The sequence below is a fragment of the Dermatophagoides pteronyssinus genome, unplaced genomic scaffold, assembly GCF_027571235.1.
Source record: "Dermatophagoides pteronyssinus isolate colony J.1.1.1.1 unplaced genomic scaffold, Derpt_VIB-CSIC_2022.12 sq0002, whole genome shotgun sequence".
In the NCBI taxonomy this organism is placed as follows: domain Eukaryota; kingdom Metazoa; phylum Arthropoda; class Arachnida; order Sarcoptiformes; family Pyroglyphidae; genus Dermatophagoides; species Dermatophagoides pteronyssinus.
Window position 1 is genome coordinate 2187207 of NW_027461526.1, and position 26525 is coordinate 2213731.

Consider the following 26525-nt stretch of genomic DNA (forward strand, 5'->3'; position numbering starts at 1 on the left):
AGAATCGAATAAAAATTCGAATTCAAAAATTTGGCTAATTGTTGTCGAAAACTTTTCCAGTAACCATGTTTGTTACTGGAAATTTTCCCATTTGTTGTGATTGTGAATTTGTTCGAAATTGATTTTTGTTTATGTATAATTCAATCACAAATGGTTATCATTAAATCCTTTTTATACAGGCCATTACCATTATACGCTAATGTTAAATGGTTCAAATGCATCAATGGTCAGTTTTCATCGCAGCGGACTATAATCCAAGCACTTAAACCCATTGTTTCTGTGACAAAATGCGTCAACCATAAAATAAAGGAGAAAATATTGATCAAATCACAAATAGCTACCCGAACATTATGTTCGTCATCATCTGATAGTTCGAAAAAAGCAAACAATTCGAACGATCAGAAAAATGACGAGGAAGAAAGTTCAGTTCCTTTACTAATGAACTTTTTGCCAAGAGGAATGCCGAATCTATTCATGTCATTGAAAAATTTTTACATCATCAATTTGGTCATACGAAATCATATTGATAGGAATTTCACATTCACTAATTTCGTCGAAGGTGCAAAGCAAGTATGTTAAATATAAATGGAATTAATCGATCTACATTCTCTAATCATCGTTCATAGGCATTGATTTATGTATCATCGCATTTGGCCAACAACAAGTTAAATGAATTGGAAGGATTAATAGAACCGAATGCCTTGGCTGAAATAAAGCAAAATTATGAAAAACTTAGCATGGTTCAGCGACAAGAATTTCAGCTACAATCCAGTGATATTGTACTTGCTTTCGCTCATCACATTGATGTAGCGACGATGAAAGAAGAATTTACCGGCACTCGAAAACATGTCGTCACCTTTTTCATTGTTTTCGATTGCATTAAAAACTTACAGGATACATTGCAAGAAAAAGCTAGCTCTAATCAAAAGATAAATACTCGAGAACTATTTCACGAATTCCATGACCGTAAAATTATTTGTAATTATGAATTTCAACGTGAATATATTGAAGGTGTACAAGGCGCTGGCGATATAAAAAAAACTGACTGGATAATCACAAAATTGTTATACATTAAGGAAAAAGATTTAATTAAATTGAATCATATGAAATAAAATCAATCAATATAATTTAGAAAAATTGATCAAAACATCTGTATCATTTCTTTCGTCGACACGATTTAGTGCCTGTTTGAGATTGTTTTTTTGCTTCGATTCGTGCAAGTACTTCACGTTCTGCTGGTGTCATCACAGTCTTTTTGTTCTCTCCAGTTGATGCATCTTTTGAATCAGATTTTGATTGTGATAGAAACAATGATCGGCGTGTTGTTTTGCTTACAGGTCCAGATGAGATGCCAGCATTACTAGTGTTGCTGTTATCTGCTAATGATTGTCGCATTTTTTCATACCGTAATTGAGAAGGAGTTCGAGGCACTATCGATTTTCTACCTCTTTTCGATCTGATGCTATTATTTTGTTCTTCATTTATTTGACTCATTTCCTCATCCTGGACTATTGAAGTTTCCATAAGATTAGTAGGGATTTGCGATAACGTCTGATCCTGTGAATCGCGTCCATTGTTGATTGACGTAAACATTTTATCAAAATCACGAACAATCCGTGTTCGCGTTTCATTCGCATTCGGGGAACGCCATTCGGCTTTCGAAGTAGAAGTGCCATTCTGTTTGGATTGTTCCATTTCAGGATTGGCTTTTTGAATAACTTGGGATTTTTGTTTACTGATTTTCTTCACAATCGAATCGTGGACTTTCTTTGATGAGGCTGCGGATTCGAACGAACTTTCGAAATTTTCCGGACTATTTCTGTCATCATCTCTAAAGTGAGAGTAACTCTGATCGGCAATGTAGACATCGTATTTGCGTTTCTTGATCGGAATACCCATTTGATAGTCGTAGCTTAAAGTACCCGGAGGTGGATCTTTAGTCAATGTTACTTGGAACGGTTGACTTTCTTGTAAGGCTGTCAAATACCGACGTAACAATGATCGTTGAGCTAAAGCAATTTCGTCGATCAAAGGCAAATCGCGTTCCAAATCCATAGCAGTCAAGGATAATTTTGTTCGGTAGCCATGATCGATCAATGTTTGAATGGTAACAGGCTCAATTTCTTGGGCTTGTTGAAGAAAAAACTTGACAAAACAATCCTCGATACCTTCCATGCTGAATGAATGACGAAATTGTATGCAAACTTTTTAGGGATTTTGTTGCTCATTTGATGCTAATAACAGTTGGAAATAAAAACGCGGAATTTTTACTATCGATTGTATCGTTTGATACTTTATATAAAAATTTAAGTTTTTAGTTAACCAGAATTAGAAATTCAAAAAAATACGAGTAAAGAAAAAAAAAATTTTTTTTATTTCAGTTAGCCAACATACAAAAATTGGCCACAATCCAAAAAATGGACATTAATAATTTATAAATAAAACGTTTGCAAATAATTAAAACATTGTGATAGATATGGGTGAGAATTTTAACAACAAACAGATAGAATTAAATAACGTTGACATTATAAATGAATGTTTAATGTATTGATAATATATTAATGAATGATAAATAAAATCAAACATGTGAGTATATATGTACACAAATGTTACTGGCTTATAATTAGCAACAATGAATAGTAATTCAGTAATTAAGAAAGTTCACCAACAGTTGTTAGCCACGACTAGTATTACAAAGGTTTGTGCGGGTGAACCGATTCATTAATCATTAGGAACCAAATTCTTCACCGATAGACTAGTTGAACTGTTAATCGAACGAGGTTTCAACGAATCCGATATCTGCCACATGACATTTTCTGGTAAGAAATCCTGGAAATTGCCAAAAAAGGCAATTATATTTTCATTCTCGTTGATTGAGTATTGACTGTAGATGCAAAAAGAAATCATTAACACAGGATACTAAAAACATTTGTTTACTTACCTTTGTTTGAATTGAGCCATTTGACAGAGTATTTTGTATTGTTTGTAATGTTTGCACCAATTAATCTTGCCATCAGGTAATATATCGCTATTGCCGATATGAACAAATGTCAAATCTTGCAAAATTAGTCCACTGTTGAAGAATCAACAACAACAACAACAAAAAATGATTATGATAAAATAAAAAACACTTGATTATAACTTACATGTATGGAATACAAGGAGGTTTTGAATTCGCCAAAATGTTACGATATGTTCGGAATGATGATGATGAATCGATTAATGATCCATATTCGCGAATCATATCAGTCACATTTTTAGGCCAATCCAATCGGCTGATCGGCGCACAATCAAGTGCCGAAAGAATGGCCAGATAAGAGTTGAAATTGTTCAATTTACGTAAATATTTCATAATCTTGATAAACTTGAGCATATATTTTTCCCGTTCCTTTTGCTCTTGGCATTTGAGTATTTGGCTACGTGTCCAATAAGACATGTTGTTGAAATGTTCGGTAAACGTACTTAAATTTGGTATGCATTCTTCTTTTTGTTCTTTCGCCCAAATCAAAATCTCTGGAGGCTGAAATCGAATAAAAATTGTTTTTAGATCAATAGCATTAGGGCATTCTTTTATTTCACTATCATTTGTTGAACAAAGAAAAATCTACTGCCTACGCTAAAAGATAACATAATTCGATCCCTCAATGAATTCATTGAACAAATGAAACTGAAACTAAACGCAAAAAGATGAGTTCACAAACAAACTTTCTAAAACAATGGCTGCATCATCATTAAGCCATAGTAGGCATGATGATTATTTGGGCATGCAAAAATATTTTGAATTTTCAGCCAAACTTGGTAAGGCCACATTTAATACAGGCCAAAAACATGTTGAGTTGGAATGATCATTGGTATTCACTTGATCGAAGTATCTTCACTAAATGATATTCATCAGGAAGCCATTGATTTTGATAAAACAAGATGGCTAAACATAGTACAATAAAATTTAAACAAAATATACTATTCAATAGTGACTATTGGTTTCCATTTAGTGTCACTGTATGTATACTGAATGAGTGGGATATTTGCATACATCGAACATTGACAACATTGATTAATTGTTCATTCGTCAATGTTGGTCGTTAACATATGTACCGTTTTTCTAATTTTATCTTTGCATAAGTTTTTGTATACATGCGTGGGTGTTGAATCATGGCAAATAATATGGCTTCGTGAAAAAAATTGATTATTATTCAAACAAACCTCGATTTTATAGAAAAGCCGTGAATCAAGTAACGTCATTTGTTCGGCCAAATGTTCGGCTTTGAAATCAAGCAACGTCCATGTTTTGAGATGAACAATATCGAAAGTATTAACATTAACCGCCGTTGTTTGTTTGAATGATGTAACATTTCCAACATTATTGTTATTATCATTTTGTTGTTGGCTATCGAAACTATCATTTGATTGTGATTGTTGTTGCTGTTGTCGACGGAATTCACGCTCTCTGATTCGTAATTTTTCATAACATTTTTCACGTAAAAATTTAGCATTTACCAGATCACCTTTGTTCACAAGTTGATAAATGAATTCCATCATTGTTTGAAATAGCTGTTTATCGAAATCGTAGATGCTTTATATGGCAAAAAAAAATAAAGGACAAAGAATGTTCAGTATATTTGTATGTGAGGTGATTATTCGAAAAGGTGTACGAATGTGAATGTATTTCACCAAATTAAGATTCATGCACACGATCATCGAATGAATGAACACCATTCAAACAAAATGATAGAAATAAATATGTTGAACAAAAAGGAACTTACTAAATTTTGGCGATGAATAGAGTGATAAAATTAACCACTTTTCGAGCGACCGATTGCCTTATAATATCGGTAGTTGTACTATTATTAGTCGATGTTGATGATGATGATGATGATGTTTGGCCACCACTAAAATAACGATAACGAAATGTAAGCTTTGTAAGGAGATCATTGGCTGAGATGAATGAACGATATGTGCTTAGAAAACAATCGACAAATGTTTCATCATCTACAGGCATGAAAACGGTTTTAATTAGAAAGGAAATTTAATCTATTAGAATTCTGTATCAAACAATTTGTATAAAAATTTAATGGCACAAATAATAATTGGGTTGAATCGTCGAGTTATTTTTTTCTATGGTAGAAGATTCAATTTGCTCTGCGTTTGACGGTTTACCCGAAATATGCTATCAATGGCCGTTGTCATGTTAGGAATGTTATGAATGGAATATTCACAATGGCCACAAATATTAACTTTTCGTATCTGCATGAATGATATGTGAAATAAATGCACTTGTTGCCAAGCAATAACTTTTCATGGCTGTGAATCCATATGGCTTTCTCACCAGCTATTTGCTCTCCAGATTGGATTTGTTATAAAGACGAGAAAATGGAGAGAAAATTTTAACAAAAAAAAAAAATCATAAGCAAATGAGAGAACAGATGGTCTAATCAGAAGATTGTCCTTGACAATCTTATTATTTGGCCTTTATTGTCTTTAGTTACAAAGATCGATTGATAATTATATTGTCATTTCGAAATCAGTTCTCGCGTTTCGTATAAATTGAACCTGAAACAGACAATCGAAATATACATTTAAACTAACCTGAAGACATGCTAGCCTGAATAGCTTTGATAATTAAAGCATCGATTTGACCACCACGAATCATATCGGCCGTTATTAGTTCAAATGCAGTGATTGCAACTTGTGATGTTGATCCTTCCGAATCGTTTGTTGTTTCAAGCGTAAACATTTCTGATGATATATCTACTTGAGCCAGTATGCATTCATCATCCGAATGTTTAGTTCCAAGTGAACAATATTGACAAATTTCATCAACAACACTATCCTCATCATTATCACTTGATGTTTCATCTAGTTCTTTTATTGTTGCATTTTCTTGATCATTGGTTGCAGGTTTCTCATGTTTATCATTTGATGCTGTCGAATCAGTCGAAGATGTTTCGTGAAAATGATGAAAGCTGTAGCCATGATGGTGATGGTGATGATGAAAATGAGGCTGAATAAGATCGTCTGATGCAATTACATTCAGTCGCTTGGTCGAAAGATTCGAATCCGTTGATCGTGATAAGATAATTTGACCTCTTCTGGGTGGAAGATTTGGAGGTGGCGATGGTGCCGATTCCGGAGGAGGTGATGGAGCCATAGGTAAATGTTCATATTGATCAGTTGGATCAACATTCGATATTTTAAATGAGGTATCATGCGGTTGAGATGATTTGCCAGTAATCGATGAAAAACTTGAACCAGTGGTTGCTGTAGATATGGAACTATTGGATGATACAACACTGGATGATGTTGATGTTTGACTAATGTGATGACTTTTGATTTGCGATGGTTTCTCGCAAAACATAGATTTGGTTGCACGAAGAAATGTATGTCCTGAATGTTCACCAGTTGGAGAATGATAATTACCTACCATACCCATGTATGCATGAAGGTTACGTTTCGGTGGTAAGGGTGGTGGTGACAGTGATGGTGTTTCATGCAGTGACAATGATGGCCTTCGAGGTAATGATTGTTGCCTAAGAGATTCATCGGTTTGTATCTGACAGCAGCAACAACTATTAGCTTGCGAACAAAAATGTCGATTTTTTGAAGAATGATTGGCAGCCAATGAAAAGCTTTTTGTCAATGGCTGATGTATAGACAATGGTCTAAGGTTCGTTCCTGGTTTTCGATAAGTTCGAATCATTGATCGATTCGAACAACAACAACAAAATTCAGAAGTTGGTGATGTGCCAACATTCTGATTTGGGCAAATATTCATTAGATTTTCCTTTTCTTCTTCAATATTTTTATTCTTGAAAACATCATGTGGTTCGATGATAGAACAGAGGAATGAATCTGGCGCTGGTAATGGTGGTGGTGAATATGATGAGCATCGTTCATCTTCATTGTTTCCATCTGTTCCTACTATAGTATGAGATGATGATGATGTTGCACAACCTTTGTTCTCATCATCAGCTACACTGTCTTGGATTGTCCTTGTACGGTTTCGGCGAGCATTTTTTTTCGATCGCAATGTTACTTGAGAGAAACCAGTGTCCTGTTTATTATCGACTGTGGTCACTGTTTCTTTAGTTTTGACTATGGTTGGATTAGTTACAGAATTTCTATTTCCCAAATCAATAGAATCTAGCTTTTCGATCGGTTGTTGGTAAAGAGTAGATGGCATTGCTGGTGTCGATGAACCGAAACCTGAATCACAATCCTTCATTCGACTATTGCCATTTCTGAGATTTGTATCTTTGCCTATGTTCAATGATGATGATGATGACATTGAACTTATGTTCGATGCAATTGAAGAGCGACCAGAATTATTCATAGATGAAGATGGAGATGTTGTTGTTGTGCTATTAGAACAACGATTGTAAGTTTTGGGTGGTAATGGGGGAGGTGGCGTAGAGTCTATTTTCGAATCATGTTTTTTGGGTGAATTTGAAGATTTTCGACATTGTGACAAGCATGAAGTTTCATCTGAAAAATTTTGATCAATGTCAAACGATTTAGAATCGATGATTTGTTTCAACGTTGGTACTGGTCGATCGTAATGTTGGTGACTAGTGTGCGTCGGTATACTTTCGTTGATCGAATGTTTTCGCGATTGCTGCTGAGGACTAAGATGGCGGTCAGCTGTTGGTGATCGATTTGATGATGGAGAAGATGGTTCAGTCGACATTTGCAACAAGTGTTTCGGTAATAAAATATTTGTATTGATTCGATGAATGTTACTTGCCGATTCCGAACGTTTTAATGATGATGATGATGAATTAGAAAGACTAAACAAAAACGAAAGCATAGTCTGATTTTCGGACAATTGTTGCTGACTGCCCTTATCCTGCTGCCTGGGTAACGAATCTTTTTTACTTCCATGTTGAGCATTTGAACGGAACTTTTTCAATTCAAAATGCTGCGCCATCTTTTGAGCCTGATGCGAAATAATATTAGGAATGAATCGATGAGTTCGGAAAATTGATGACGGCGATGTGGATGATGTAGAACTATTGGTTGTGGCTGAATGCGAAGAATTCGACGATAATAGAGAAGCAATGGTTGATGTCGATCCATTAACCATTGTCCTAATTGATTGATGTGGATGATTGTTGTTGTAATTTGATAATTCTATTCGATCATATTCAGGTGGTGGAGTTACGGATCTTCGCCGCATAGCTTTTTGAATTGTTTCCTGAAAGTCTAAGGATGTTTCATCTTCGTTTCGTCGTTGATTAATTGCATCGGCCATTATATAATCAGCCAATTTGGAATTGTTATACAGATAGTCTTGGTAACATTTTCGTAATTCACATTCTAAATTTCGATATGCTTTGACCAGATTCTATACATTGACAAAAAAGAAAAAGAAAAATGCAGAGATTCATTTTTACATTAGCTCGCTGACCAAATGACTCCTCAAACTTACCTTGAATGAATTGAAAACTAAGCGTGAAATTCGACTACCATCGTCGATTAATTGGCGAGGAATCGGTTCATCACATTCATTAATATGATCCACCATATTCCATTGACTTGGATCCATATCAGAATGATAAAAATGTCGAACTTGTTGACGAAGATAAATTTCATCCGACCATTTAACAAGATCGGAAAGATTTTTATAAAGCTCATTTGTAGCCTCAATAATTGGTGACGTTCTGCGAGTAAAGATTGGTTAATGGATTTTTAGTTGAGTTGTTATAATTATTTCAAAAACCAAACCTTTTTCTAGCACTATTTGTATCGCCATTATCCTCCATATGAATCATACAAAGAATTTGTAATCTAAGTTGAACTTGTTGTAAATGAAGATATGCATCACGTAATCGGGCACAATTCAATGAAATTGTTTCGATCAATATGTTACAGGAGCCGTTAAGTAATTCAAGTTTATCCTTTTTTACGGAATCTTCAAAATATTTCAACATCAATTCGATTTCTTTGCAATATTTTTCAGCATTGAAATGTCTTAGATCGGCCAGATATGATGCCAATGATCCGATCAATGATGGTTCTATTGCAGCTATAGGTATCGCATTTAACAGGTGACCATTTTCAGATTTATTACTAGTCGATGCCGGTATCACAGCTTTAGGCTTTGTCAATACGTTTTGTTCGTGTTGGTGACTATGATCATCATTTTTCTGACTAGTAATTGTCAAAAATTGTCGCTGGTCATCATTGGCGATCTTTTCATACATTCCAGGAAGACTAGAGCTAAGGTGGCTACTTTCACGATTCAATAACTGAAATGATGAATTCACTGAACATATTGAACATCGACTTTTTTGTTGTTGTTGTTGCTGATTGTTGTTGTTGTTGTTTGTAGTCAATTGACTTGATGAAAAAACTTTTTTGAATGGAACTTTACGATTTTTAGCCGGTGGACTAGCTGCGGCGTTAGAATTACCGCCATTAGTTATAAATGCTAAACCAGCTGTAGCCATAGTAGACATCGCTACCGTTGATGATACTGATGATGATGATGATGACGCCAATGATGATTCGTTTTTAGGCGTTTTTGCCATCATTAAAGTTTTTAAAATTTTCGTTTACATAGTTTCTTTTCACAAATATACGCATACATACACACACACACCTACATAAACAAAACAGACACAACACTAATATTGTGTAATGGAAAGGCAATCGATTGGCAGATTTGATCAATCAAGCGATGAATTGAATAAGAAAATGTAATCTAAATGAATGAATGGATAAAATCAAACGTAATGTTTTTTCGTGTGTGTGTGTCTAAATCAAAATTGAAGAAGAGAAATGAACGTCGTGTACCGACGTCGTCACGCGTATAGTTTAAATTGATCCACCACGATACGCTTGGTTTGATTCCAAAAAAAAGCCACAAGAGAAAGAGAAACGTTTGTCAGTAATTTAGAGTCAAATCAATGGTGATGGTGAAACACACACACACAAAAAAAGACAGCAGGTTGGTCGAACTTTTAGTTCCGGAGGAAATTATGTTCTGAAAATTGTTTGTTCATCTCAAACTTTTTTTCAATTGATCTCATTGAAAAAATGCCTTACGGACGCAAATAACAGCAATGGTTAAACGAAATAATAAACAGAAAGCCTGAATAATAGGGTAAGAGAAGAATTAAAAAAAGAAAAAAAGTTCAATTAGATCATTATGGGAAGGTAATCAAAATCGAATGAATAAAAAAAGTTTTATTTGAATGATGATGATGATGATGATGAATCGATGTTATAAATTAAACAAGTACTCATTGAAAATAAAATTTTTTTTTCGATTGGCATGTGAAATTTTACCGTTATCATTGTTGATTAAATGTTTTTGTATTGCTGCTATTTGATATTGTATCAATCCCATATAAATATTTATTAATGATATCATCAATTGAATGAATTGATTTAGACAAAAAATAATAATAACACTGCTAATATGTTCGGGCTACTAATTCTTGGCAAAAAAGATATAATAATGATTTTTTTTCGGAAAAAAGTGATGCAAAACAAAACAAAACAAAAAGCGAAAACTCCCGAAACAAATGGAATGAATGAATGAATAAATGGAAACCTGCTATTATATTATGAAGGCATCCTGTCATTCATTCATCCATTCATTCAAACAAAATACATTCAAGATACAAACAATTATGAGACAGAAAAAAAGAATGACAGTATGACAATCATCTATGGTCTATTCAAACCAAACCAAACCAACAACGACAATCAAATCACAAAGGTAGCTGCTCATCTTAGTTAAGACAGGTATTCGAGTCTTACTATTATTTAATGACCGGAAAACGTTGGTTGGTCATAGAAAAAAATTGTCCCCTCTTTCTTTCTCTCTCTTTTTATTATTTTTCTGTAATGATGATGATGGTGATGATGATGCCCATTTATTCAATGCAGAAATTGTTCATGTTATCAACGACAATCACAATGGTTAAAGTAATTATCATTGAATACATATGTGTGTGTGTGAGTTTGTGTGTAACAATCACGAAAAGACAGTCACTGTTTTCAGTAATTGGATATAATTATCATCCAAAATATATTTCCATTATTATTATTATCCAACAGACAGAGAAATAAATTTGAAAAAAACTTGTCCAAACAGGTCTTTTTTTCTTTAAAGATTACACGCGTTTGTGTCATAAACGTACACGAATGCTACCGTTTTATTGTAATACCTGCCTGTATATAAACATAAACCTATGATACACCCATATGGCTAATTTCAATGTCCATCACGTGTTTGATTCATATCATTTACAACTATTTTTTGATAGAGGGGTGATGGTTGAATATAATGCAAAAAAATAACAACGGATGAAAGAAAAAAGGCAAGCCTTTTTTCTCAACAACATCCTGTCAGATATGCCATTTTTTTGGTGACATAATTTTGACAACAACAAAAATGACCACTAATAAATTAACAAGTAAGAAATGAAAGAAAAAATGGGGCCATAAGAATTGTACAAAATAGAAACAATTTGAAAAGACAATAAAAAATATATATTGGATGCCAGTTTTTTCCCCAATTCAAACATGGCGTTGACCTTTCATTTTTTATCATTTTTGAATATTGTAAAATTAGAGCTAATTGTCAACTTATATGTTTTGTGAATGAAAATGTATGACGCTTCCCAGAATCCTAATAGTTTACTATGTGAAATTTTTCGATAGTGATAGACAACTTGAAAAGAATTCACACGTAATAGGCTAGCATAGGTTGAGATTGAAAGATGTTGATAGTCGAGAAACCGTAAACGAATCAATATGAAAATGACGTTCAACTACATTATTTCATAATCATCAATTCAGTTATCAGAAATTTGTAAAGTGTAAAAAAAGTTAAAATTAGATACCTGTGTGTGTGTTTTACGTTATAACGTCATACACAATCAAAATAGGAATATTATTAGGCAATGTTTGTTTATATTCAAAATAGAAGTTTATATCAAGTTTGCATTGGATGTAAACTCATTATACACATAACAGTCATTTGTGTCGAAATGTCAAGATGAATTCTCTCACAAACAAAAAATTAGTCTACCATAAATGCTACCTGTCACATATGCATTTAAAACGAATCGGTACTGCAGTATTTGCCTATAATTTGAATGAATGAACAAAGGTTTATGTCTAACAACAAGACATTTTAAGATAATAATTACACCGGAAACACATACATACATAGATAAATATATATGTAATCATTTTTTTAAACAACAGAAACTTCATTTGGTGGCTATGATTAAAGTGAATGGATTAAGTAAAAAAGTTATTTAAAAAAAAAATATAAAAACATTTATGCAATTTTCTTTATGCAACACAAAACAAAGTGAAAAACACTACAAATTATAGAAAAAAATTTCAACTATTACATCAAAAAAAAGTTCAATTAGTTTACAAATTCACACATGACCATGATGATAATCATTCATTTTGTTTTTCAAAATGTTTGTTGACTTCAAGTGAATCATGGAAAAAAATTAACCATTTGAACATAATGAAACGGATATGAATGGCATCAAACCAGGAAAAAAAATGTCAACCATAACTACCGGGTTCATTTTTTTCATTGATTCGCCATGTTTTGTGATTGTATACCATTAACTTACAATGATAAAGCATGAAAAAAAACAAAAATTTATTTTTAGAAATGACGTCCCAAATTTACTTGGTTTTTTTTTGTTTGAAAAGACGAAAACAATTGATTTGCGTTGTATTATTCGATAGCCAATGGGCAAAAAAAAAATTTTTTCAATATCAATTTTTTTTCGTTTTTAATGTTGTCGATACTCAAAAAAAATGGAATATTCTAACTTTATATAACCAATGTGTGTTCTGTGTATTCATCATAAAGTTTATTGAATAATAATAATTCAAACAGTAAAACACAATGAAAAAAATGCTTGTCTCCTATAATTACAAAGTCGAAATCATTTGACGACATTTTAAAATGCAGAATTCAGTGAAAAAAACGAGAAAGATAGTTTTTGTTGTTGTTATTATTTGTCATCATCCTTCTTCAAAAACAAACATGGTGAATTCGAAAAAGAACATTAATACGCTTAACCCTAAATAGCGACATCATTAAATGTAAAATGTCTAATGGAAAAAAAATTGGTTAACAAACATTGAATAACAAATAATGATGTTTCACATATGATAATAATAATAATAATTATAATGGTCGTAGAAGAATTATGATTCAACTAATCTAATTATGTTTCAAACGAAGGAAAACAACAACAACAGAAAAAAATTTGAAACAATTTAAATTAATAATTCAGTATAACATTAGCAACTTGTCCATTTTGGAAAGTAATAAAAATACCATCACCATTATCAACATATCGCTTGGCGGATGTAAACATACCGTTTTTTATCATTATAAATTTTTTTCAATGTGAAAATTATTATTATTTTCTCTTTTCATCAAATATTAGATTCAAGACCATATGGCCAAATGTTCAATAATTGAATATTTTGGTGAAACTATGGTAACAAAAAAAAAAATAATTCAATTTATAATTGTCCATCCATATGTCTCAATTTCCAAGAAAGATTTCAATTTTTATTGTTGTTAACTTATGATTTAATAAGGTGAAAAAAATAATCATATCAATCACAAGATCACTTTGTTCAATAAGTCTTGTCATAATATTAAATAAATAGTGTTAGATTACATTACAATGTGTTTTAAAAAAAAGTTGATACGCAGAAAAGACAATTCATTAAATGTCAATTTAATTATTATGAAACTAAATATAAACACTTTTTCTAAATTTTAACTAAACAGGACAATTTTTTATTTTCTGTTCATTAAAATCCAGGACGTATTTTTATTGAACAACCTACGATATAGATTTGTCTATTGATTAAAAATTCAATTATCAAGTGTATTATGTGTTGTTCAAAATCGAAAAAAAAACATCAACATCATCATTGAATTGTTTACAACTAACGTTGAGCCGGATCTTTCATGTTCCGGTTTTGTGTTTTTTTTTGTCCTTTCAAATAGATTCGAATGCTATTATGATGGAAAAAAAATTTCATTTTATCGTTTATATGATGATGGCAAGAAAAATCGAATCAATCAACAATCGAATATAACAACAAAAAAAACTATCCAAAAGGAAACATGGTCGTCATATTTCCGTTGATTTTACAATCGATAATTAACATTTTATAAATAATAATACTGTGATGATGACGACATTTTATGATTTTCTCAATACCTATCATTGCAAATATAATTGATGACAGTTTTGAAATCGAAATCGAAAAGAAAATTTGAGCTTATATAATAACGAAAACAAACAAACATTGTTTATTAGAAAACTTACGGATTTCAATCGATGTTTTTAAATGATGATGATGAGAAACATAATCATATGTGATGAGATATTTCAACAACAAAAAAAGAAATCAATCAATCATTCAATGATAGAAAAAAAAGGCAATCAATCATAAATATACACATGTAGACTATCATCAATCAATCAATTGATTGATTGGTCCATCATAAAAAGGTCGAAGTGAAAGTATATTATTTGAATCAAAAAAATGTGTAATACAAAACCCAATATTTGATGATTCCTTTGATGCACTTTTGTTTTTGTTTTTAATACCAAAAATAAAAACAAAACAAAAATAATATCATGCGAACACAACCGAACACAGCAACAGAATATATTTGTTAACAATTCTTATATTTACTCAAAAAAAATATAGCCATCAATTCTGCGAAATTTGGGTACTGTGTTCTAAATATTCACTTATATTCGACCCGAGTATTGTTGCGTTTAACAAAAATACATGTGCACTGTTTGTTAAACAAAACAAAACAAAACAAAAAAAACACTAATATTCTTTGATTGATTCAATGAAACATTGCGGCTACACATTTTTGTCTTCTTCTTTTTTTTGATAGCCAGAATGAATTATCGGTTAATAGAAACGGGACAAGTGTATGTATGCATGAATGTTGGTGTTTGTGTGTGTGTTCAAGTGGTTCACTGCAGAAGATATCAGAAGATATATTTGGGCACGTTTCCAACGGTATTATGATGATGATGATGATGTTACCACTAGCAAACATTAAATAGACAAATGCTGATACCATTTTGGGATCCTCAATGCATCATTCACATAGTAGTGGCATTATTCACCAAAAAAAAAAAAAAAAAAACAAAAAAACAAAAATAGGGGAGTCGACATGGATTCTCATGTTCCAGCCATGATTAGAATGTATTGGGCGTTGTTTATACACACTAGGAACAATTTTTGTTGATGATTGATAGTAGGCAACAATTTTGATCATTTTATTATAAGATGCCGGTAAAAGGTTATGACCGACAAAGAATCGACTGGCGCCAAAACAAGGATATTGCGCTTACCCTTCACAACTAAACTGCGCCAAGTAATTTTAAAGACTGAAAATGTTTAAATTGTGTTAGTTCAATGCAAGTAAACATTGATTAAAAGGGCGGGCAAAAAAATTCGTTTAGATATACGGTTGTTGATGCTGTTAGCATTGAGACCACACAACCACTGTACGATTAAATGTGCCTCTTCCATTTGGCTACAGGTGCAGCCCCTTTCCTGCATCTTTTCAATCGAAAACAAGCTGACACACTTTGGACCGGAAATGAGTTGACATATGGCATGTCGATCCCTGAAAGACTAGGAATACAGTTACATAGGCTAGGTCCGGCATTGCTATTGTTTAACGGACATCTGTGCTTATTTGTCGCATAAGCTTTAAACTTGTAACAATGTTGTTTTGGTTTATATATCCGGACGAATTTTTTAATATAATAAATGTTAGTAGTATTTTATGAAAATAATGAATACAAAGATTAGAGTACAAAATGATTGGCTAGATGATAGGCAGCAGCCACGCGAAGCTGCTTCTCAATGCGTTGTATACGTCGTTGATTGGATTCATCATCCTCTGCATCCTGTTGTTGTTGTTGTTGGCCATGGTTGCGAAAATAATCCGACAACAAGGTCGATGTAGATTGGTCGCTTTCATGATCCGAACGAGATCGTGCACGATATAAGACCTGTTCCAAAGATGAGATAATCTTACAGATCTGTTTGCTATTCAATTGTAATGGTCCAGGCATGGACATTGAAATCGATGATTTCTGCGGTTGTATCAACGAAAGACAATCTTCTATAACTTTAGTTTGAAAAAAATCTGGTATCGCATTCGATGTGATCATATCGTCGACGAGTATTTTTGCTGCAGGTTCATAATGACCATTTTGACAGAGCTGTCTGAACTCATGGTATTTGCAGAGAAATATCAGACGCTCAGATAAAACGATCGATCCTCCAATGTTAGTGATGATGTCTGCATCCACATTCTGATCAGAAACAAGGTATTGATGCAAAATTTCATCGACAATATGATTTATTAGCATCTTGTCTTTAGCACGGATAGCCCAGAAAAGAGCTGAGCCCAGTTTTCGTTGCGAACCTCGCAGCCATTTTCGAGCTTGTTGTCGGCAGAGAGATAATTCTAATTGGCTAAAATCAAAACGACGACAAGTGGTGAGCAAACGTTGTAATTCATCTGCAGAATCGAATGGAACCCGTTCTAAGCAAGCCAAAATGAATTGTTGCGAATCTGCTGTTTCTTTTCCAACATGAATCAAATATTCGATACTCAATTGCCAGAATCTTCTACTATGAGAAAATAAAGCATTTGCATAATTTACAACAAATGAATCTCTTATCAAACTAATATCAGTAATTTGATAATCAGCATAACGAGCAGAATTGTAGATTAGGTCGACAAAATGTGTGACAAACCACCAATTATCATCGAAACATAAAGAACTTTGTTTGATAACATCAATAAGATCGTAGTTGAATGCAGAAAGAATAAGTTTATCAAACAAAGTGGGCGAATTTCCAATACCATTTGATGATTCATAATAGGCGTTCATTGTTTTTTCAATTAGAATATCGACATCACCTTTGAGGCAAGGATCGGTGAATAGAGCATATGAGACCATCATCTGGTACCAGGAATGAAAAAGATGGCTCACTAATTTAAATGATTCCAAATCGCCGGACAATAATCTGAGCAATAAGTGCAACTGTTGATGCGAGCGTTTCTGACTTGTTTTAGTCGATTGATTTTCTGCTGCTTCTTTGACGCTATCATGCCAGAATCCCCATCGAAGATAATATTCATGTATGACAAACGAATTGCTGCCGTTCATCATAGGGAATTTTTTCAATAAATCTTGAACGACCATAAAAATTGGGTCAGTCTTTGATTCGGAATGTAGTTCGAGCAATAGAGCCGCATTTTCCATATCACCCCGTAAAGCAAAAAACATGATAATATCCCAATAGTTTTCATGCATTTGTGGCAGATCGGCGACAATCATTTCGTCAGCCAATTTTACATAGTAGGTAAAATGCCATTTGATCCAATTCAATAACTGTACTAACAATGTTCCGGCACTAGAAACGTTTATGTAGAGGATTTCGCACAAATGCCACGAAATTTCCATCTGATGTAAAACTTTCGATTGTCGCATCAAATCATCGTTTACTTGTCCATCCTGAGCGGCTAAATCGTCGAGAATTTTGAGATACCATGAATGTATTACCGAACGATATTTACGGCTTGCTTTGATCATTTCCAAATGGCTCAACGGATCTTGACATTTGGATACACGCTGCACAAAATTAAAAACAACACCAGATTCGGATATGAAACCACGTGAATGACAGTTAGCGAATAGACATGAATGTGGTAGCCAATTTTCGGAGAAAACTTGTATCAAAGTTTTTGGACATTTTATTTGCGCCATTATTTTATCATTAATGGATATCTTTATAATTTATTTATATGAAAAAAACTAATATTTTAAAAAAATTCACATAAAATCTGGCTCATATTGAAACCTGACATGAGGAATGGGAGAAAACATGTTTGATATCGATAGAATCGATACCATCAAGAATTTAATTCATTCAGATATTCAGTCGAGTTAAAGCGAATAGCCAGAAAGCAATATACATGCCTAATAGCTAAAAATATAGTTTCATTAAAAATCAATTTTAATTATTAGATTATGTATTTTACCTCTAAGGCCATTCTATATGTTAAAGATCCATACGTAGAAATTACTGGGCCAAATTTTGGCCCATGAAGTAGACGTCCATACCAATCATCGTATTTAAGCTTCAATCTTATCTGTTTGATGTTAGGAACGATGCCTGAAATGTCTTTTTTAGTTTGATGCAATGTCTCGACCTCGAAACACATCGGAACAATCAACACCATTATTATTACCGTATGTACCACAATACCGATAGAAACTGGTATATATTCAAAGGTGTTGAGAACTCCTGATCTCAATAATAAAATAATTGCGATATTCAACGGTATGCTGACCATGATAAAAATCAATAGAATAGGACTCCAAGCTTCACTGAATGCCTTTCGATAAATTTTTGATATGCGTCCATGATCTCGATGAATCATACTTAGCTGGCAATTTATTTGACAACGGCGTCGTTGGCTTATGTTGATAGCTTTCATCTCCGCTCTTATAGATTTTAAAGATGAATTCCATTTTTTTATTTGAAAATAATGGTTCGCTCCAATCAATAACTCCAGGCCCGCTCCAAACAATCCACATTGAACTGATGTATAGAAGACATCATTGAGGATAATATATTCGACAGCGAACCATATTTTCTTGTACCATAAATTCATATTAGAGTGTTTAGCCAGACATTGATAATATTCGACGAATAGTAGACCGATAATCGGCACAGATATGACATGCATTGCAAAATATGAGATGTTTAATAAAATCTGCAATATCATTAAACATCGACGAGCTCGGAAATTGGTGTCCGGAAAATAGATCATTCGAAATTCGACAGACAATTTTGACTGATTAATGTGATCAAAATACAGTCGATATTGAATATCGGTCAAAATGCGGCAAGAAAACTCGATGACCATCCGAGGCAAGTAAAATCGATCGATAAAACATTGTATATTATGGTCGTACCTTGTTTGCCAGATTATTTTTTGCTCTTCATCAGACAGGATACAATGACGAAATTGGTCAAAATTAACAACAATCAAATCATAAGGATAGAGCATAGTGCATGTATCGACCGGTGTAATTAGATGAAAGATAATAATGGCAGATAATCCTAAGAGAAATATCATTGATAATATTACAAAGACATAATAATAAAGTTTGTTGTATTCGTAAAACATGGCTACGCTTAAAGGATCATAGCGCCAAAGGGGACACCATTCCGAGAATTTCAATCTAGTGAATGGTACAAAAGAAAATCGAACAATCATTAAGATAAGTAGAAACACTTCCAGTTTATGGCGACCACGATATTTCGGATCATGATGAAGGTGAACAATTTCTTTCAATTCTGTATATAATAACTTGAAGAATTTGAACTGCATAGTTGTGAATCAATTGTCGATGACTATTGGAAAGGAAATGTTAGCTTATCTAATGTTTTAGGGTCCAAAGTAATTAAAAGTAATTAATACGAATTTTCAAAAGACATTCAAGATTTTGGTTACCATGGTTGAAATTTGTGACAAATATTTGTTATTACGATATTTGGGACTTACTTGGATAATTTTACTTGGAATGGCATCTAGGTAAAAGTGTTTAATCACTATGTTTGAAAACAATTTTCAATAGAATCATCATCTGTAAATGTTGCCGTGTTTACTGACTAACTTGCAAGGCCGAAACTAAAAATATAATCGTGAATGAATAAATTCCGTGGAATAATGACATTAATTAACAAATAAATTGATTGAATTTAATTAATAAAACCATAATGAATTCAAGGGTCAATAATTTAATCAATTATTAGAACAAACAGGCTAATATGAAAAGAAATAGGAGTACAAATTACAATGAAACTAATCATAATAAAAGATATGCTTCTTGCTTTTTCTCAATTACGATGATGGTTCGACGAAAGCAATGAATTCGATGCCAACATTGTCGTATGTTGTGGTTGATGATGCGAATGATGTTGACCAGAGCTATTACTTGGTACTGTACGAGGTGCCAATTGTAATCTGTTAGCTATTGATGGTATTCGTTGCACTGTTTGCGGTATACGTGCACAATCACTTTTCATATCAATCAACAAATCTTCCAAGTGATTACTGGCCCGTTGTAGAATTGGATTAAGGTTTTTAGATGGTTCATTTTCTTTGTTTTGATCAACATTTTCCGAAGTTGATTCACTATCTTTTTCTTTTTCATCAGATTTCTGATCTTTCGTTTCAGTTTGTTCATCTACTCCATTTTTATCTTTATCATCATGACCGTTAGATTCAGTTTTTTCCGGCTTCTTTTCTTCACCTGCAACAATAAATGTAGCTTGATTAGCCAGATGAGCAAAGCGGCGAAGCTGTTCTTCGAATACTAATGCCTGTTCCAGAAGCCGCAAACGACGTTCCATAAATTTATCGCGAATGTTGCCGCTATTTTTGAAAGGTTCGTTGAGGATGGAAAAATCTTCATCATTAGTAATATCATGCCAACGTTCATAGCCATGTTTTACAATGCCAGCCAAAAGCCAATAGTCATGACGTCGATTCCATATATCATGTTCACGGCGTCGCTGCAGTTCTTTTTCTTCAAAATACCAAAGGGTATGCAATTCAGTGAAACCACCATCTTGAATGTTGAATTCGAATGGTCGAACTTGATCTTCTTCATCGTTTTGATTATTTTCTTCTTTTATTTCGTTGCTACTTTCTTTATCATTAGTATTCGATTTTTGATCAGTAGTGGATGGCTGTTGATCAATATCCATTTTTTCATTGCCATCGTCCTCTTTTTTTACCTCAACATTTTTATCATCGGCATTTGATTCGACGGCATTGTTGTCACTTTGAACAGGAATAGCCTCACTTTTGACTGCATCGATTTTATTATCGACATCTGGTTTCGGTTCATTATCAGTTGGATTATCCGTTGACTGACCATTCGTTTGATTCTGGTTTTCAGCAGTCTTTTCATTGCTATTCATGCATACGGTTTGTGATGGTTCTTGCTTTGGCTTTGTCTTAGCTTGCCGATTCGGCATTGATATGGAGCCATTTTTCGCTTCATATTCACATACTTTACGTTTAATCAATGAAATAATACCGATACGTGATAATACTTGGCTAACATTTAGACCTTCTTTTGGCACACCATCTTCGAATGTCAATGCGGCAGGGTCGTCACCCGGTTCGCACAAATGATTTATAAAAAGAGATGTATACGCCCTTAAATGTTTTTCGGGTTTATTTTTCAGTTCACGAATGAAAAACTGTGAATCAGTGAGATTATAATCCAGATTGGGCAAACCAAATCGCATGACCAAATCGAGATATATTTTTCTATGTTTGGGTGTGAATCCAAGTACCTGAAAAAATTAAAATATGATAAATAATATTACAAAAAAGCAAAAGAAAAAATACCTCAGTGTTTTGACCAATCGAAGATAATAGCGGTGGCATTTTCTCTTTAGCTGGTGTATTTTTGTTGGATCGGGTAAATTTTTGATTACGACCTTCTGATCGTTCATCAAAGTCTTCATCATTCTCACTTGCATCTGCTGATGTTTGAAAGCAAAAGAAAGATTAATATATCGAAATATGAATAATGAATACTGACCAGAAGGAACGGAAAAGTCCGAACTTTCGCTAGATTCTTGATTTTGAAAATCATTTTGTCCGGAAGCAGAATCCAAGTAGTTGACTTGCTTTCGAACTCGTTTGCCTTTGCCCAATGAACGAGTAATGTTTTCTTGATATTGGAGATAATGGGCTCCTAATAGCTTTTCCCAGTAATGAGGATCATTTTGTGCCTCATCTTTAGACTGTTTCGAAGAGACAACTTCTTCCAGTTCTTCCTCAACTTCTTCAGCTTCTTTGGTTACGTAATTTGCTACCTTGAAAGACGACAAATATTCGTTTGCCCACATTTCTTTTTGTTCGATACCTTCCTGTGTTCGATCGAGTAAGCCATCAATTGCCTTGTCATCGTAATGAATCATTTCTGATTCTTTTGTCTCTTCCTCTTTGAACAATTCTTCGGTACCAAATTTAAGAATATCATCCAATTCTTGTTTCGACATTGTAGCGTTAGATTTGTTTGATCCAAGACCTGGACGTACGACCAAATGTGTCAACATCATTTTCTTTTTGGCTACTTGTGTGATCCGTTCTTCAACCGAATTTCTTGTCACAAATCGATAAATCATTACTTTGTTCGTTTGACCAATACGATGAGCACGGCTCAACGCTTGGATATCGTTGTGAGGATTCCAATCAGAGTCATAAATAACGACCGTATCTGCAGTTGCAAGATTGATGCCAAGACCACCGGCACGTGTAGACAATAAGAAAACGAATTGTTTGGCTCCTGGAGCGTTGAAACGATCGATGGCTTCTTGTCGAACGGAGCCAGTCACACCTCCATCGATGCGTTCGAATTTGTAGCCTTCGGCTTCGAGGAAATCTTCAAGAACATCCAACATTTGAGTCATCTGTGAAAATATAAGAACTCGATGGCCATCCTCTTTAAGTTTACGGAGCATTTTTTGTAACACTATCAATTTGCCACTTGCTTTGACCAACGGACTGCCTTCGAAATAGCCCAATTTTGTTTTTGGTGCTTCCTAAATATATAAACATCAGCAACAAAGAAAATTAGTATCGTACATAACTTACTTCAGCCGCAACAGGAAATAGATAAGGATGGTTGCAACATTTTTTCAAATCCATAACAATATTGAGCAGTGATACTTGTTTGCCACCAAATTTCGAATTCAACGCATCAAAATTTCGAGTTAATATGTATTTGTAGTATTTTCTAATCAATTAACATTAGATTATGGCAAACACAAATGAAATGGGCACTCACTTTTGCAATGGAGCTAAATCGACACGAATAATAAACTCGGATTTAGCCGGCATACCGGTGAGAACATCGGCTTTCAATCGTCGCAATAAATGTGGACCAAGCAATTCATGTAACTTTTTAACCTGTTCCTCTTTGGCAATGTCAGCGAATTCGTTGAGAAAGCCATCCATATCACTGGCAAAACAAAAATAATCGTTAAACAATTTAATAATTTTATAGCAGATAAAATTACTCACTTGAATCTATCGGGACTAAGAAAATTCAACAAGTTGAATAATTCTTCAAGATTATTTTGTAATGGAGTTCCAGTTAGCAATAGTTTATGTCCTACGCTGTACTGATTGAGCGTTCGAAAGAATAATGATTGGTTACTTTTCAATCGATGAGCTTCATCGACAACCAACACTTTCCAATCGATCGAGCCGAGTAAAGCAGAATCCAGATTGATTAATTCGTACGAGGTGAGCAGCACATGAAATTTGACAGGTACATGTTTACGAATACGGGTTGCTTTGTTGGCAGAACGTATGACATCAGCATCGAAACTTAATTCATTTTCTCGTATGATGATACGAGAGTCTTTGTTACCGGTATAATTTACCACATAGAAATCGGGTGCCCAATCTTCGAGCTCACGTTCCCAGTTAATTATTGTTGATAATGGAGCAGCGATAAGAAATGGGCCACGAGAATGACCTTCTTTGTACAAAGAATATAGGAAGCTAACCGTTTGGATGGTTTTACCCAGACCCATTTCATCGGCTAATATGGTATCAATACCAGATACCCATGAATATCGAAGCCAGCTAATGCCTTCCATCTGATAATCATGAAGCTTGAGTGGCTCAGGAATGTATTCTGGTTGTTGATCCAATTTCTTTTTCGGATCTGTTTTTGGATGGGCACCAAAATGTTTCATTTTTTTACTACCATGATGTTTATCTTTTTTTCGATGTTTCTCACCATCGCGATCTTTAGATTTACGTAGTTTCTCATCATCGACGGCAGTTTCTTCTTCAATAAGCCGACGAAGATTCCAATATTCGTCAATTTTTTTCTGGTAATCAGGTATCTCGAAATCACAATTTTCTGGTTCAGGTTCGGCTGTAACCTCTTCGTATGAAAGATCCCGCCATTTGATAAGGTAGTAAATTTTTCCTCGATTTTTTCGGTGATTAACGATTCGATGTATGAGTAACCATTCTGGACGTACACCATTTCTAACATACGTCTCTTCTATTTCTGACGGTAGATTACTACATCGTTTACGGCGACGATGTTTACTTGCTATAGAAGCGGCAAGGGCAGCAGGATTATCTTCGAATTTATTATTTTGTTCCTCATCAACGGCAGACCTACCAAGGTCGTCAATTGATTTCGGTTCAGAAAGATTTGTCGTCAGCATGCCAGCTTCATCGAACATAGGAGGATTGGTCATATCATTCTTTTGTGCATAGAATCGATACATATTTGAATGAAAAACCTGAAGTTGGGCTTCATCGATCCAAGAACAATGCCAATAGGACATGTCTTTCCATTTAACAAAGAATTCACGTTCGCGAGGCTTGCGATTTTTAAGATTTTTGAGCAAGTTTTTTGTCGTATCTTCGGCTGACATCTGTGTCTTCTGGTCACCATTCATTTCATCTTCTTTTGAAGTGTTAATTTTTTTCCAACGCCAAGTGATAATTCGTTGTACTTTGCCCTTCAACGGTTCGACCGAACAAGCAAGGCAATTCCAAACTTCGGGCATTTCGTCAAGCGGCGGATTCAAACATTGAATATGGATACGAGTGTTGCAAGAGCCGCAGAATACAATATCACCACCACTTTGTCGACATGATTTGCAAACAATTTTTTCTACTTTTTCACTTTTTTCGGTAGTAGAAGTTTCAAGTTCTGCATTACTAGCATCTACACCATGTTCCCGACAATATGGACATGACCATTGGCCTTCTGGTATGTTTTTCATATCTTCGTCCATACAAACTAGATGATATGCCCGTGGACACGTATCACAAAGTAATAGTTCACCACATTGATTACAGATTTCACAATAATCACGATTTTCGATTTCTTTTTCTTTGGAACTGGAACTGACCGCTTTTGTTGCGTATGTTGATGGTTGTTGTGGTGTTGATTGCTGACTTTTGGCAGCAGCTGACATTTGTTTTTTCTTCTTTTTGGCCACAATAGCGGCAACTTGCTGTTTCAATTCTTTAGGTGTCGGTTTTCCGTGAGTTTGACAATGTGGACAGCACCAATCATCAGGCAGCTCATCATTTGCACCAATATCATCGTCGAGACAAACTTTATGATAAGCGCGTGGACAATAATCGCAAAGAATTAGCTCACCACTTTGTCGACAAGAATTGCAAACATCTTTATGAATAATTTTGAAATCAGGTTCCAATTCATCACCAGCACCGCTATCACCACCATCACCTGTTTCTCCGGCATTGTCTTGGATGGTATCCCCTTTTTTGGCATTCGAAACAAATATTCGTTCTGAACGGCGTGTTGGTATATTTGGTGTTGTAGATGATTCCGGATCAGGAACAGAACTTTTCGAAGAACTTTTTCTAGTGTTACTAGTCGAATGGTGGCTATCCATTTGAAAATCATCATCATCGTTGGCTGAGTGAATTGAATCATCGTTATCTCGGTTATTTCGTTTTGAAGATCGTTTAGATTTTTCTCGCGGTGGTAATAGTTTAATTTTCAATGGTGGCAATCGTTGCCCGTTCGATTGTTGATCATCATGGCTAGTTGTTGCTGTCGAACCACAATCTTCAACAGCCATTGATTGTTCAGTATCTGAATCTTGCATCTGATGTTTTGATGACGATGATGATGATGATGATGATGATTTGGATTTTTTTGATTTTTTTCGATTGTCACTGTGGCCACTGTTACTACTGGAAGCCATATTACGAGTTGTACTACTGCTAGTACGTTTCTTTTTTGATGATGATCCAGGTTCGTGATAATCTTCATCCTCTTCATAACGACCGGCTGATGAATTACCAGGAATAGAATTACCATCCCCATCATCATCCGAATCATCACCTAAATTAATAGTTTCGTGTTTTTTCATTTTCGAAGATTCTCGTCGTCGACCTGTACAAAAGAATTATGAAATTATAGGATCTGAATCTCATCGAAAAAGTGGGTATCGAATGGTACTCACTTCTTCGATGATGTTTCGAATTACTATCGTGGTCATCATTGTCTTGACCATATGATTGATCAATAACCGTATATTGCTGATCACTATTATCAGCACTATTATTATCGTCGCTGTCACTCATCACTTAAAATAACATCAAAAGTTTTTTTGGAACACTTATCCAATATAGTATGTATGAACAGGTGAATGTTGGGCATCAAACGAAAGGGACAATTATTGAGGAGCCAAATTATAAGGCAAACAAAACATCAATATGGCCGCCACTGGTGAACGTGGGAGAATTTCTGCTCACATACAACACACACACACACTAATACACACACGGAGCGAATGTGGTGAGCCAGCGGAGGACAACGATCAACACCGCGCCGAATGGCAGCTGCCTGTAA

At 34.2% G+C, this 26525-nt stretch overlaps 5 protein-coding genes across 7 annotated transcripts; 1 reads left to right on the top strand and 4 right to left on the bottom strand.

Annotated features, from left to right (window-relative positions):
- Positions 1-67: 67 nt before the first annotated feature.
- LOC113796294 (m-AAA protease-interacting protein 1, mitochondrial) lies at positions 68-1147 on the top strand. Its single transcript, XM_027346574.2, has 2 exons — positions 68-570; positions 627-1147. The coding sequence occupies exons 1-2, from the start codon at positions 151-153 to the stop codon at positions 1110-1112; spliced, it is 906 nt and encodes a 301-aa protein (XP_027202375.2). The 5' UTR covers positions 68-150; the 3' UTR covers positions 1113-1147.
- LOC113796196 (uncharacterized) lies at positions 1062-2256 on the bottom strand. Its single transcript, XM_027346459.2, has one exon. The coding sequence runs from the start codon at positions 2173-2175 to the stop codon at positions 1156-1158; it is 1020 nt and encodes a 339-aa protein (XP_027202260.2). The 5' UTR covers positions 2176-2256; the 3' UTR covers positions 1062-1155.
- An 89-nt stretch (positions 2257-2345) lies between these two features.
- On the bottom strand, positions 2346-14463 carry LOC113795714 (uncharacterized). Of its 2 annotated transcripts, XM_075824710.1 has the most exons (9): positions 14340-14463; positions 8722-10090; positions 8426-8657; positions 5587-8341; positions 4764-4989; positions 4204-4573; positions 3147-3520; positions 2942-3073; positions 2346-2884 (listed from the first exon to the last, which is right to left on the bottom strand). In XM_075824710.1, the coding sequence occupies exons 2-9, from the start codon at positions 9528-9530 to the stop codon at positions 2722-2724; spliced, it is 5061 nt and encodes a 1686-aa protein (XP_075680825.1). In that variant the 5' UTR covers positions 9531-10090; positions 14340-14463; the 3' UTR covers positions 2346-2721. The 2 variants fall into 2 exon arrangements, with proteins under 2 accessions (XP_075680825.1, XP_027201758.2); XM_027345957.2 differs by lacking the exon at positions 14340-14463 and having other exon boundaries at positions 8722-10103.
- A 1310-nt stretch (positions 14464-15773) lies between these two features.
- Positions 15774-19416, bottom strand: Nup75 (nuclear pore complex protein Nup75). The gene is made up of 2 exons (XM_027346957.2): positions 18107-19416; positions 15774-18051 (listed from the first exon to the last, which is right to left on the bottom strand). Exon 2 carries the CDS (start codon positions 17829-17831, stop codon positions 15855-15857), a length of 1977 nt encoding a protein of 658 aa, XP_027202758.2. The 5' UTR covers positions 17832-18051; positions 18107-19416; the 3' UTR covers positions 15774-15854.
- A 443-nt stretch (positions 19417-19859) lies between these two features.
- LOC113795548 (chromodomain-helicase-DNA-binding protein 4-like) lies at positions 19860-26472 on the bottom strand. 2 transcript variants are annotated; one of them, XM_027345850.2, is made up of 7 exons: positions 26137-26472; positions 23183-26066; positions 22947-23120; positions 22754-22895; positions 21696-22701; positions 21500-21633; positions 19860-21444 (listed from the first exon to the last, which is right to left on the bottom strand). In XM_027345850.2, the coding sequence occupies exons 1-7, from the start codon at positions 26255-26257 to the stop codon at positions 19975-19977; spliced, it is 5931 nt and encodes a 1976-aa protein (XP_027201651.2). In that variant the 5' UTR covers positions 26258-26472; the 3' UTR covers positions 19860-19974. The 2 variants fall into 2 exon arrangements, with proteins under 2 accessions (XP_027201651.2, XP_027201575.2); XM_027345774.2 differs by having other exon boundaries at positions 21500-21636; positions 26137-26469.
- Positions 26473-26525: the final 53 nt, after the last annotated feature.

Coding starts and splice junctions, on each gene's coding strand:
- LOC113796294 (XM_027346574.2), top strand. CDS start 151: ATGGTTATCATTAAATCCTTTTTATACAGGCCATTACCATTATACGCT. Junction 571..626: donor TCGTCGAAGGTGCAAAGCAA/GTATGTTAAATA, acceptor CATCGTTCATAG/GCATTGATTTATGTATCATC.
- LOC113796196 (XM_027346459.2), bottom strand. CDS start 2,175: ATGGAAGGTATCGAGGATTGTTTTGTCAAGTTTTTTCTTCAACAAGCC.
- LOC113795714 (XM_075824710.1), bottom strand. CDS start 9,530: ATGATGGCAAAAACGCCTAAAAACGAATCATCATTGGCGTCATCATCA. Junction 8,342..8,425: donor TAGTTTTCAATTCATTCAAG/GTAAGTTTGAGG, acceptor GTCAATGTATAG/AATCTGGTCAAAGCATATCG. Junction 3,074..3,146: donor CCTCCTTGTATTCCATACAT/GTAAGTTATAAT, acceptor ATTCTTCAACAG/TGGACTAATTTTGCAAGATT.
- Nup75 (XM_027346957.2), bottom strand. CDS start 17,831: ATGGCGCAAATAAAATGTCCAAAAACTTTGATACAAGTTTTCTCCGAA.
- LOC113795548 (XM_027345774.2), bottom strand. CDS start 26,257: ATGAGTGACAGCGACGATAATAATAGTGCTGATAATAGTGATCAGCAA. Junction 22,896..22,946: donor GATTTAGCTCCATTGCAAAA/GTGAGTGCCCAT, acceptor TTAATTGATTAG/AAAATACTACAAATACATAT. Junction 22,702..22,753: donor TATTTCCTGTTGCGGCTGAA/GTAAGTTATGTA, acceptor TTATATATTTAG/GAAGCACCAAAAACAAAATT.